The 12,990-nt window shown below is 42.5% G+C and overlaps 1 protein-coding gene across 4 annotated transcripts in view; it reads right to left on the bottom strand.

Moving 5' to 3' along the window:
* The window catches only part of FHOD3 (formin homology 2 domain containing 3), a 509,300-nt gene that overhangs the window by 270,902 nt on the left and 225,408 nt on the right, over positions 1 to 12,990 (bottom strand). For all 4 annotated transcript variants that reach the window (XM_049901902.1, XM_049901903.1, XM_049901904.1 and 1 more), the window contains exons 4-5: positions 12,896 to 12,963; positions 2,948 to 3,053 (exon numbers count right to left, since the gene is read on the bottom strand). In XM_049901902.1, coding sequence (XP_049757859.1) covers positions 2,948 to 3,053; positions 12,896 to 12,963 — 174 coding nt within the window. The remainder of the gene's footprint in view (positions 1 to 2,947; positions 3,054 to 12,895; positions 12,964 to 12,990) is intronic.

Below are 12,990 nucleotides of genomic sequence, written 5' to 3'. Positions count from 1 at the left end.
ACCAAGAGCCTTCTGAGACTTGGCGGATGTGGGGCAGGCATGCAAGATCACCTCAGCTCTGTGGAAAGCAGGGCGTCTCGGAGAAACCTGAACGGGAGTGAGCATCTGCTCATTCTCCAGACAACACATGGTGAGCTTTTTCTGATCTCCAGTGAACGGACATTATTTGAAAAGCAACCTATAAAGACAAGGCCCTGGTGGTGACATGGAAATGTGGGGCCTCCCCCATTTTGAGAAGAGCTATCTGTACTGAGGGCCTTTTCTGCAAGGACGAAGACGCAGCAGGTGGTTGACACAGGGCTGTCCCTGATCATGCTGGGGCCTCCTGATTCTTAATCATTTGGTAATTGCCTTTGGCACCTTTCTGATGCAGATGAGAATGCTGTCAATTAACAGACCCTGCAAGCTTACAAAAAGCATTCACTAAGGTAGAGAGCCCAGCTAAAGTATACTACACCAACACCCTCTTTCACTGGCAGGAAGTACAATTCACAGGACACACCATTTGGGAACTTGTGCAGCCATTGAGCTTAATCTTCCCCCACACAACAATTCCCTCACAGGCACACTGCAGTCAGTGATGAGGCACTCACTCTTCCTGAACAGGCCACTGCACTGCTGCTCAACTAGAAAGGTTTTTCTTTTGTTGTACTGATAGTTCCAACTCTCTCTGTTTCACAGGTACTGATAAATGTCTCCCGTGTGGGGTTCAGGAAGCCAAATATACTCACTCTCCCAGCCTCCCTTAGAGCTACAGGTGGTCACGAGACCCAGTGTGAGGTCTCCTGGGTGCTTCTGACAAAGTTTCACCCTTCTGATAAAAGGTGGCTGACCACATCTGGCACAGTAGCCCCCCGCTCCCCGCATCCTTGAGTGTAGATGCTTACACTGATGTCCACTCAATAAAAACACACATGCTCCTAGATAACTGTCGGAAGAACATACATGTAGATAGTTACAATGATTTTAGTTCTTGAGGGGGCATGTGGGTGCATTGGGGGTGACTTCTTTTTTTGTCAAGTTCAAATGATGTATTTAAACAGTAACAAAAAACATACTGCTTTTTGTTTGGATTCATTATTCAGAATTAGGCTGTTTTAGGTCTTTTCCTTCTATGTGGTTCAACTTATGAATGTCCCAATGATAGGGAAAAGAACAAGAGGAAGCTCCCCTACCCTTCTTTCTGTGCCTTCCGCTATTCTAGGTGTGAGACCAGTTTAAGTGGAAATAAAAAAATGAGGATGAAAATCAAGGCCTGGCCCTGTCTCTTCAGACAAAGCAGACAGCAGTGTTTGGACTTAACACAGCAGGATAAATAGTTTATGGTTAATTTTTCTACACATACCTGTCTTAGTCATCTAATGCTGCTATAACAGAAATACCAAAGTGGATAGCTTTAACAAAGAGAAATTTATTCTCTCACAGCCAAGTAGGCTACAAGTCCAAATTCAGGGCATCAGCTCCAGGAGAACGCTTTCTCTCTCTGTCGACTCTGGAGGAAGGTCCTTGTGATCAATCAGTCTTTCCTTGGTCTGGGAGCAGCGCAGCGCAGGAACCTCGGGTCCAAAGGACACGCTCTGCTCCTGGCACTGCTTTCTTGGTGGTATGAGGTCCCCAACTCGCTACTTGCTTCCCTTTCCTTTTATCTCTTGAGAGATAAAAGGTGGTGCAGGCCACACCCCAGGGAAACTCCCTTTACATTGGATCAGGGAGGTGGCCTGAGCAAGAGTGTTACATCCCACCCTAATCCTTTTAACAACAGGCAGAGATTATGACTTAAAACACATAGGAAAATCACAAAATGGAGGACAACCACACATGGCCTAACCAAGTCGACACATATTTTGGGGGGAGAGAATTCAATCTATTACAATACCATAACAACAGTTTCCACATAAAGCATCTCTACTGACAACCTCTAACTGAGGATCTATTACATGCCCAAGAAGACCGTGTGGTGTAATGCTGAAGTGTTTTGTTGCTAACTGAAAGGTCGGCATTTGAACTCACCAGTCACTCCATGGGAGAAAAGACCCGGCGATCTGTTCCTGTAAAGACTGCAGCCTAGGAAACCCTATGGAGCAGTTCTACTCAGTCCCACAGGGTTGCTATGAGTCAGAATCGACTCTAAGGCACACAACGACAGCAACAACAGGCCTCCCACAGACCTACTAAGTCACAACCAAAAGGAACGTGCACTTCGGACAAGCGCCCCAGGTGACAAACTCAAGTTAAAAGAGAAAAAAAATTTTTTTTTCTCAAGAAATAAATGGGTCTCTTGGGTCTGGGGTAGTTTTACTGCTGAAATATGGAGGCACTGGTGGTTCAGTACTGATATTCTCACTTTCCAGGCAGGAGACCAGGGTTCAATTCCCAGCCAATGCACCTCATATGCAGCCACCACCCATCAGTCAGTGGAGGCTTACGCGTTGCTACGATGCTGAACAGGTTTCAGCAGCACTTCCAGACTGAGGTGGGCTAGGAAGAAAGGCCTGGCAACCTACGTATGAAAATCATCCAGTAAAAACCCCATGGATCACAACAGTCTGATCCAGAACTTATCACGGGAATGGCTCAGGAGTGGGCAGCATTTCATTCCGTTGTGCACGGGGTCGCCATCAGTCAGGGCCAACTCAATGCTGCTAGCAACAACTGCTAAAATGCAAGCCCACTTATTGTGTCCCTTTCTTCACCAAGTAAGAAAGATTCTAAAGAACCAAGTTAGTAGGCTCTTCTTCTTAATAACCCAGAAGAGAATCCAGCAGAAAGTCAATAAAACTAGCTCTGAATTGACAAAACCTAATGAAGGTGTCTCTCGCTACAGGGTATCTTTACCACCTTACTCCTAAATCCAAGCCTTTTTAAACTCACAGTATTCAAATCCCCGAAGGTAAACAAGACCTCCCTCCAGGGGCTGGCGAAGGCACGCCCCCGAGTCATGACTTACCCCTCAAGATGTAGTTCTGATAGTTTTGATCGGCCTCGGCTCCCACTTTAATCAAACATGTCAGACCTTCAGCCATTACGAATTCATGCACCAAGTCCTTGTCATCCTAGTGGGAAAGGAAAAAAAAGAAGACTTCAAATACTGTCCCTGTCCCTCTCCGCCCCAGCTGTGTTGTTTAATCTGTCCGGAACTGTACCCCCTAATGACGATTCCGCTGTATTCAAATGAGGCATCCTAACTGTTGCCCAAGAAGTCTTACAACTAGTCTTCACATTGTTGTTCACCAAAGACCAATTGTTGCCTTCTGGGCAGTCTAATAAAGATAAGGCAAATGAACCCCCTGAGGGCAGGAATATTTATAGCTCTTTGTTTTTCATTCTTCAAAAATTACTAGGCTCTGCGCCCTCACAGGTCCCTATGGACTGACCACATGAATCTTGCTGGGTTTTAACTGCAGGAAATATTTGATTGCAAAACAGACACTCAAGTGAGGGATTTAAAGCCATTCGAATGTCCTAAAAGATGTCCTTAAGGACTAGTTACCATTAATGTGCTTGGCTGCTAACCAAACGGTTAGAGTATGAGTAGGAATGGACTCGACAGCAACTGGCAAAGATCCTGGTTATAAGGGTTGTACAAATGTCTCTGAGGACATAAGCAAGCAGTCTCTCCAACATTCCGCATGCTTCTGCTTTTAGAACCGGTGAGGAGGCAGGGCACAGGGTGGGCCCTTCAGCTGGAGCGGCCACACCGTTCCTCAAAGAGCTGCCTCTGTGAGTGACAGACCTGGTCACAGAAGGCAGGACAGGGAAAGAACCTCAGAAATATCTAATCCAGGCATCTAATCCCGTGGTCCTCAAAGTGAGGTCTCCAGATGGGCAGCATCAGCATCACCCAGGAATCTGTCAGAAATGCAAATTTTCCGGCCTCACTCCAAACCTAATGAGTAGGAAACTCAACAGTGTGGGCCCAGTGAGATCTGAGGTCTGTATCAGGCAAACCCTCAAAGTGATTCTGAGGGGCTCGGGTGGTTCTCAGCCCTGCCTCCTGCACATTACAATCCCTGGTGTTGTTGTTAGGTGCCCTTGAGTGGCTTCCGACTCATAGCCACCCAAAGTACCACAGAACGAAACGCTGCCTGATCCTGCACCAGGCTTAGAATCCCTGGAGAGCATTTAAAACAAATAGGAAGCAGGGCCCCACCCAGATTGATTGAATCAGAATGTCACAAGTTTTGCTACTAAAACCCCCAGGTAATTCCAAAGGGCAGCCAGTTTGAGAACCACTCCATCTAATCCTACCTTCTCTTCGCAGATAAAGACATCAAAACTCAAGCACGGCAAAAAAAAAAAAAAAATTGGCCAAGATCACATAACCGCATCGAGCCAGTCCCCAGGCCTTCTGACCTCAAGCCCAGTACTCTCTGTAGTACCAAGTTCTGTGGAGTTCTATGAACAGGGATTATTTTTCACTGCTGTATCAGGAGATTTCCTCCATTGGACAGTGCCCTTGTCTCAAACGCATCCAGAATAAGGTTGGAACAGTCATCTTAAATTATAACAACAAAGCAAAAATAAAAAAAAAAAAACCTCAGTGATGTAAACAGTAGAAAGTTTAATGGAATAATGAAAGGTTATTATTATAGTAGTAGTCAGTGGCCAGGGTTTATCTCCAAAAGAAAAGAAATAGTTTAGACACACTGGCATCTTTCTCCTGTCCCTACATGAAATCAGCCCCTTATTTTGATTTTATGGCATTTTCCAATTATATGGATGGGGGACTTGAAGGAAATGTGGGCAGGCAGGGCACAGGCCCCCTTTGAACCAAGACAGGGTTGTGTACGTTCTGAGGGGACCCGTGGGGGAGGGGATAATGAAAGACAGCTGTGTTAACTCAGACGTTTAAGATAATCATGGCTTTGGAAAAAAGAGAAAATGGGACAATATCATGACTTTTTGGAAAATTACTTTACACTCCTATGTAAAAAGGGAACAAAAAATAATTCTCTCTCCCTCCATATCCTTTTCCACCAGCATATGTGAAAAGTGAACATTTAGATGAGCTCATGTCTCGTCAGAAAGTTTTTCCGAGCATGTAACAAATGTTTATTACTTTAACTAAAACTAGATTCACACATGACTTCATGGTGAAAAAGTGAGAACGAGCTCTCAAGAAACCACTCAGGTTAATCACTAATATTAATATAGCAGAGAATTTACTGTCTGGCAAAGGGATTGGGGGAAAAAACCGGACTGGCGAGACAGTGTTTATAAAAATAATTCAGAACCTTCACTAAAAATTATGCACATATGTTGATAAGGCAGTTAGAAAATATAAATTTATGAATAATAAACATCTTCCAAATTCACTGTGTACTAGATTTTTAATACATATCCTAAAACTATAGCATTAAGGAATGATCTTTAAAACATTGGTTTCAAACAAAATGAAATCAGAATGTTAGCACTAGCTAATAAGTGACTATTGGTACATTTCAACATTTTCTATAATAGCCACGTGATCAATTTTTTTTAAGGCCTCCTCTTAATCAAGGAATAGTCAACTCAATCCATATGAACAATGACCCTGTTTTACAGGCCCTTTCAGTCTAGTTTCAAAAAGAACCTTCACACCTGGAGAACACAGAGGTGATGGAGGTGCTAACTCCTGGACGTGGGGAAGGTGGGTCCACCACCAGACGGCTTGCTGCCTGGGTAAGCCACTCAGTGTCAGGTGCATTGCTCTCCTGTGGTTTAGCGCTGTTTCGTGCACATGTGTGTGGTCTTCCAAACAGATGATAAACTTCTGGTCAGCAAGCACTTTCTTACATTTCTTTTAAGTCCCTCTCCTTGCCTACATCATTCTGACAAAAGGCTGCTCAAATCTACTTGTCTAATGGATAAAAAAATAGAAACAACTCCCCTGAGAATTCAGAGAACAAACGCTAAGGAGGGCACATAGTAAGGGGATGTGCAACAGGAGCCTAATTTTTATTTTTTTTAGCTTTATATCAAGGAAAACTTTAAACATATACAAAAGAAGGCAGAATAGGGAACCCCATGTGCCAAGCAAATCCATCTAATTCTGTTTCAACTATAATCCCACCCCCTCTCCCACTATATTATTTTAAAGCAAACCCAAACATTGCATCATTTAATCCATAAATATTCCAATACGTAACCCCAAAATATAGAAACTCTTTTTTAAATATGTATTTATAATACCTAAATATAAAATTAATACCTTTCTTAATATTTTCTAATATCCAGTAAGTGATCAAATTTCCAACTGTCTCATAAATGTCATATTGTTTTTTACAGTTTGCATTAGGATCCAAATAAGATCCGCATGTGGCAATAAGCTGTTATGACTCTTAAATATCTTTCAATTAATAAGTTTTCTCCAACTCTTTTTTTTTCCTAGAAATTTACGTATGGAAGAAAGTAGGTCATTTGTCCTGTAGAGTGGCCCACAGTATGGATTACATCCCTGTGGTATAGTTTAACATGGGCCTCTCTCCTAGATAACTGATAAAAGAATCATTGCATACAAAGGTAGGATCAAATCCACGATTAATTTTGTGGGCTTGACCTTGGCCAACATCAGTGGTGGTGTGTATTTCCTTCAGAAGGCACATAGTGTCTGGTTGTATCTCATTTTCGTTATGTCAGAAGCTCCTGATTCTCAATTAATTCCTAAACCGTTAAAATCCAGTGTAGTCAAGTCCATTCCAACTTGTAGTGACCCTACAGGACAGAGTAGAACTGCCCTGTAGGGTTTCCAAGGAGCACCTGGTGGATTCGAACTGCTGACCTTTTGGTGAGCAGCCACAGCACTTAATCACTGTGCCACCAGGGGTTCTGCTCAATACCTAAAAAACCAAACCACACCAAACCCAGTCCCATCGAGTCGATTCCAACTCATAGTGACCCTATAGGACAGAGTAGAACTTCCCCATAGAGTTTCCAAGGAGCACCTGGTGGATTCGAACTGCCATCCCTTTGATTAGCAGCCGCAGCACTTCACCACTACTCCACCAGGGTTTCCAATACCTAGATGCATTAATTTATTAGGATTGCAAAATGGTGATATTCTATTATTTCTTCTTACTTATTAGCTAAAGTATTTAAACAAATCTCACAAACAAAATCAACCACAGTACGATTATTCTAAAGTTTGAAGAGGAAAAAAAGTAAGATAAAATGTGAGATTCTTTTATTTACCAGGTTTCAAAATTAGCTGCTTCACTAGTACCTTACCAGTGGTGACTAATCCATTATTATTTTTAGTATCATTATGAGTTCATCTATTAAAACTTACCCAATGTGTTTCAATCTACTGCAATTAACATCCTTATTGATGTTATATTGTCCCATCTTTAACCAGTCAGTAGGAGACCCTTCGACTTGCTCCTGAGTTCTACTGGCATTGACACTCCTAACAGTGATATCTTCCCTGCTTTCTGTATGATAAGCTGCTCCAAGTTTACTTTATACATTTCCTACTCCAGACCTGGAATCAACCATTTCTCCAAGGAGCCCTGGTTCCTTTTGCTACTTTAAGATCAAAATCTCAGTGATAATGGGTGCTCTGTGCTAATGGATTGATCATTGTTGTTAGTCCTTAGACAGAGCTAGAAACGTTGTTTGCTTGTTTGTTAAGATAAAATGCACCATGGTTTCATTCTGATATTTCCAGTTAAACTCAGAGATACAGAATTTATAACTTAAACTCCTCTACTTTTCTATCTTCTTCCTCTCACATACCGAGAATCTTAATTCTTAAGAATCCTAGAAATGGCAGAATTAAAATCACACACACACCAGTCTCAGAATAGCAATATCAACACTATCACCACCAATATGATGACCTAGTTATCTAATGCTGCTATAACAGAAATACCACAAGTGGATGGCTTTAACAAAACGAAATGTATTCTTTCACAGCCTAGGGGGCTGGAAGTCCGAATTCAGGGTGCCAGTTCCAGGTGAAGGTTCTCTTGTCGGTTCTGAGGGAAGGTCCTTTGTCATCAATCTTCCACAAGTCTAGGAGCATCTCAGTGCAGAAATCCTGGGTCCAAAGCACACGCTCTGCTCCTGGTGCTGCTCTCTTCAGCTCCACCTTCCAGGCTCTCTGGGATGGCAACTCTGCTCCCTCACCTTTAGACAGCCCCATTCTGAGTGGCCACCCCACGCCCTCAAACCCAGCAGGTCCTGTTCTTCCCCTTGGATGTGGCAGCCCTGGCCCCTCGGCTTTGGGTGGCAGCCCCATTCCATTGGTACATGTTAACAGAAGCCCCATACTCTTAAACCAAGTTGGCTAAGATCCAAATCATTGAAACAGAGAAGGCCCTGCTTCCCATACCTTCCAACAGTTCTGCTGATCTATGAGCTGCTCCAGGGATGGTCTTTTTCTTTTCTTGAAGGACAAGAGATGTAGCTCCTTTGGCCTGTTTCCTGCCTGTAGAATTCCAAGATGCAGACAGCACTCTTTCCTTTTGTTCTTTTTCTGTCCCCTTCAATCTAATCTAACGGGTTCTCTGCTGTGGTAGTTGGTTAGATCCATCAGTCACAGGTTTAATCTCTTTAACAAATGATCGTGTAGCCAGGTCCTTGGTGAACATTCTAGGACATGTGTCCTTAGTTTGTACAACAGAAATTTCTACATCTTTAAGTTCTGTTTTCATTTTGCACAGTTCATTTTTAAGTCCATCTCTTTCCTCTCCCATTTTACTATAAGCAGCAAAGAGAAACTATGCAGCCCCTTTAAGGTCTTGCTTAGAAATCTCATCAGTTATCCAAGTTCATCACTTACAAGTTCTACCTTTCACCAAACATTTGAACATAATTCAGACAAGTTCTTTGCCACTGAATAAAAGCATTGCCCTTCCTTCCACTGTTTAATCATATGATCATCATTTTCTTTTAAAGCCTCACCAGAAGCACATTTAATATCCACATTTCTAGCAACATTCTGTTGCTGGCACCATATGTATTCTCTAAGACAGCAGAGACTTTATAGCTCTCCTCACTTCCCTCTCAGCCCTCACCAGAACTGCCTTTGACATCCATAATTCCACCAATAGTCTCTTTAAAGCAACCTAGGCTTTTACTATTAAAAAAAAAAAAAAATTTTTTTTTTTTTTTTTTTTTTTTTATTAATTTACTATTAGGCACCTTAAAACTCTCCTGGGCCTCTATCCATTACCCAATTCCAAAACCACTTCCACATTTTAGTTATCTGCTAGAGCAGCACCTCATTCTTCTAGTACCAAATTCTGTCTTAGTTATCTAGTGCTGCTATAACAGAAATACCACAAGTGGGTGGCTTTAACAAACAGAAGTTTATTTTCTCACAGTTTAGGAGGCTACAAGTCTGAACTCAGCATGCCAGCTCTAGGGGAAGGCTTTCTTTCTCTCTGTTGGCTCTGGAGGAAGGTCATTGTCTCTTCTGAGCTTCTGCTCCTTGGTGATCTTCATGTGGCTTGGCATCTCTCTTCCACCATCTCTCTTTCTTTTACTTGCTTGCTTAATCTCTTTTGTGTCTCAAAAGAGACTGACTCAAGATACACTCTACACTAATCCTTAACATAACAAAAATCCTTTCTCAAATGGGTTTGCCCAGTGCCGTCCAGTAACCACAGATATAGAGATTTACAACATATAATTTTGGGGACATAATCAATATGGAAACCCTCGTGGCATGGTGGTTAAGTGCTATGGCTGCTAACCAAAGGGTTGGCAGTTCGAATCCACCAGGTGCTCCTTGGAAACTCTATGGGGCAGTTCTACTCTGTCCTATAGGGTTGCTATGAGTCAGAGTCAACTCGACGGAACTGGATTTGGGTTTTTGGTAATTCAATCAATAACAGAAGTAACATGGAATCAGGATTAAATTGGAAGTAACAGGAATAGGGTCAATGTCTGGAAGCACAAAGGCAAGGTCTGGAAGGCTTCCCTCTTCAGTGTGGAACCGGTCGAGCTCGCTCTCTCTCTCTCTCTCTCTGTCAGTTTCTCTCTCCTGGGCCTCTGACCATTTTTAGTGTTACAGTCCTTGACCGTATTACAGCACTCTTAGCTCTGCTGGGAAGTCTTCTGCCCAAAGGTGCTCAGCTCTCACTCTCCCTCTCTCTCTGCTTCTTCTCTCTTCTCTTGGCCTCTTCTCCTTCCCTCTTCACTATCTCTGTGGGGTTGGCTCCTTATATAGGCAAGTGGCTCAATTCTATTGGCTGGATTTTATGCACTTTGTTTGCATAGTAACCTACCAATTCCCTAGCTGGACTAAGCTGACCAACCCCCTTGCAAGTGGCTCCATCTATTTGCAAAATAAATGACATTTTCTGTGGCAGGGACCAGCTAATCCCTAACTGTAACAAAGGCAACTGTAACAAGTCCTCAGGGCCCAGGGAAAAATCTCCCTAGCTGTTTTTTCTCTCTTTTTCACAGAATCCAGGCAAAAGGCCACATAAAGAAACTCATTTCACCATAATGACTGTAAGCCACTGACAATTTTTTTGCAGTTCTTTTTGTTCTTCGGGTATATCCTATTAAGGGCGTACAAATTACAGGGTTTTAAAGTCACTTGGAATAATTCCTCTCTGTGTGGCTCTGCCACCAACTGGAGACTCAGATAGGTGAACACAGGTTTTGAAAGAAGTCAAAGCTTACAACATAGACAACAGGTGGGCTGAGGAACTAGAAGAGTCAGAGTGGGGAGTGTCATGAAGTGTGGCCCTCTGGTGGCACAGTAAGAGTCCAGCCCAACAGTAGTCAGGGCCCTTAGTTAGGAGAATGACATAATGGAGAGGGGATAGTTTTGCTTTGTTCAGCTAAGTAACAGGGAGACACAGGTGGATACATTGGAAATGGAACAGTTGGACAATTATTTAGTCACCATTGCATTTACTAGAGGCAGGAAAAACTGAAGACGTTGACATCTGCTAGAATGTGGTACCAGACACTGTGCTGGGTACCAACAATCCAGTAATAAAAATCCAGCGAGCTGGCAGACTACTGGACTTGGACAACTACCCTGTTGCAGCTTAAGTTCTATACTAGAGGTAAGCACAGGGTATGTTAGGGGCATGTGGAGGACCCTGACTGGGGTGAAGGAGTCATTTAGGGGAAGAGTTCCTGGCAGGAGGAGGAGATACCAAGATCAAAACTGGGAGACATGGAGAGTGGATGTGGGGTGGCAAAGCATTCTGGGGAAGAAGCAATAGGTCCAGAGCCAATGGTGCAAAAGAGAACAGGCATGGCTTCTCTAGGAATTCAATTGCAGGTAGAACTTAGGATGTTACCAAACACAGAAAGGTAGCCAGCAGAGGCCAGGTCAAGAAGGGCTTCAATGCTATACTGTGAAATTCAGATGTAACCCAGAAGGCAACATGGAACCAGAAGAGAATGACTTCCTCAAATCCCTCTGTTAGGAAGCTGAAGAACAGACTGAGATGGGGAGGACTAAACCCAGATACTGCCCATGGACAGCTGTGGTAATTTTCCAGGTGAGATAAGAAAAGGTCTGAACTATAGAAGAGCTCTAAACCCCAAGGCATTTCTTTTTTTTTTTTTTTTAAATCAACTAATATTTATTGAGGCATTATCGTAAACACTTTAAAAAGAATCTCCTTTTTTTTCAATTGTACATTAGGTGAATGTTTACAGAGCAAATTAGATTCCCATTCAATAACCCCAAGGCATTTCTGAGATATGCACCATGAGGCAGCAATGACAGCCAGACTCCAACCTGGAGCTGTCAGAAGAAGAGAAAGAAAGGACTCTTCTCCAAAAATGCGGGCACTGAGAAGGGATTCTGCTCTGGGAAAAAGATGAGGGTGTGACTGAGCAAGTTTAAGGAAGAACAGGATGAGAACATGCAGATGGGATGGTTTTTGGTCTGTCTTTTTCCCCACTGCCCCTCAGACAGGCAGAAACTCATAAGGGGTAAAGCTACTCTGGCTACAACTATCACCAACAAAGCAAATCTTTTAAGGATGTGGATAAGACAAGAACTGAGGAGACAGGGAATATAGTCTAGAGTTCAAAATCATAACAGAAAGCAACAGTGACCCTAGACAGACATGAACTCATACAAATGTCATCTTATCCAAGAATCTACCTCCTGAGCCTGCCCAAGCAGAGTGGCCTCCTCCTCTTCCCCTAGCTCTTTGTCTCTCTCCTCTGAGGTATCACACGGGTGACAGTCTTGGAGCTTGGCTGCACACCTGTCCTAGCTGAGGAGAGACAGATAAGGCGAGACCCGAAAGAGAGACTTCCACGTGTGCACACGGGGCAGCAAGGTTTATGATAGCAAAACACTGGAAATCAGCCAAATTGTCTGCCAGTAGAATGAATAAAACAACTTGTTGTTTAGCCATACAGTGGAATGCTTGACCAGAGCTACTTTGGTCAAGGCTACATCTGTTCCATTCTCATTAAGTAACATAAAAACATAGATATAAAGCTAATGCCACACAATATCACATATTGTTGGTGAATATTTACCATTAGTACAGAAACTTGCATGCACGTGATAAACACCAAATTCAGCATTCAGCAGAGAGGGGGTCGAGGGATGGGGGTGGGGCAATTAGGGTGGTGGATGTTGCAGAGCAGAACACAGGACTTCAATTATATCTGTAAAATAATTTTCTTTTTAAAGAATCTAAAATAAATATGGAAAATGCTACCAGTGCTGTCAAGTCGATTCCGACTCATAGCGACTAGGATTTGATAAAAGTTGTCTTTACTTTTTATTATGTTTGAAATAATTGATATGGTTAAAAAAAAAAATACTCAACTGATATTCTGACCTAATTTATATGATAATCTAAAGAGATTTTTCTCTTTGTAATGATTAAAAGGTATAATAAGCTTGTCTGTATCTAATTTCATAAGTAATGCAAAAACAGGGTCTAAGGGTGTTCTTTTTTTTTTTTTTGCTTTTTACCTGAAATATCTGCTTCAGAGAGAAAAGGGCCCTTCTTAAATCTCGTCCACTGGAGTTGTACAGTTTTTCTGAAATAAAGAATACAACAAATAAAG

Source organism: Elephas maximus, chromosome 11, assembly GCF_024166365.1.
Source record: "Elephas maximus indicus isolate mEleMax1 chromosome 11, mEleMax1 primary haplotype, whole genome shotgun sequence".
Lineage (NCBI taxonomy): Eukaryota > Metazoa > Chordata > Mammalia > Proboscidea > Elephantidae > Elephas > Elephas maximus.
The sequence above is the reverse complement of the archived record's forward strand: the minus strand, read 5'-3'. Positions and strand labels throughout refer to the sequence as shown.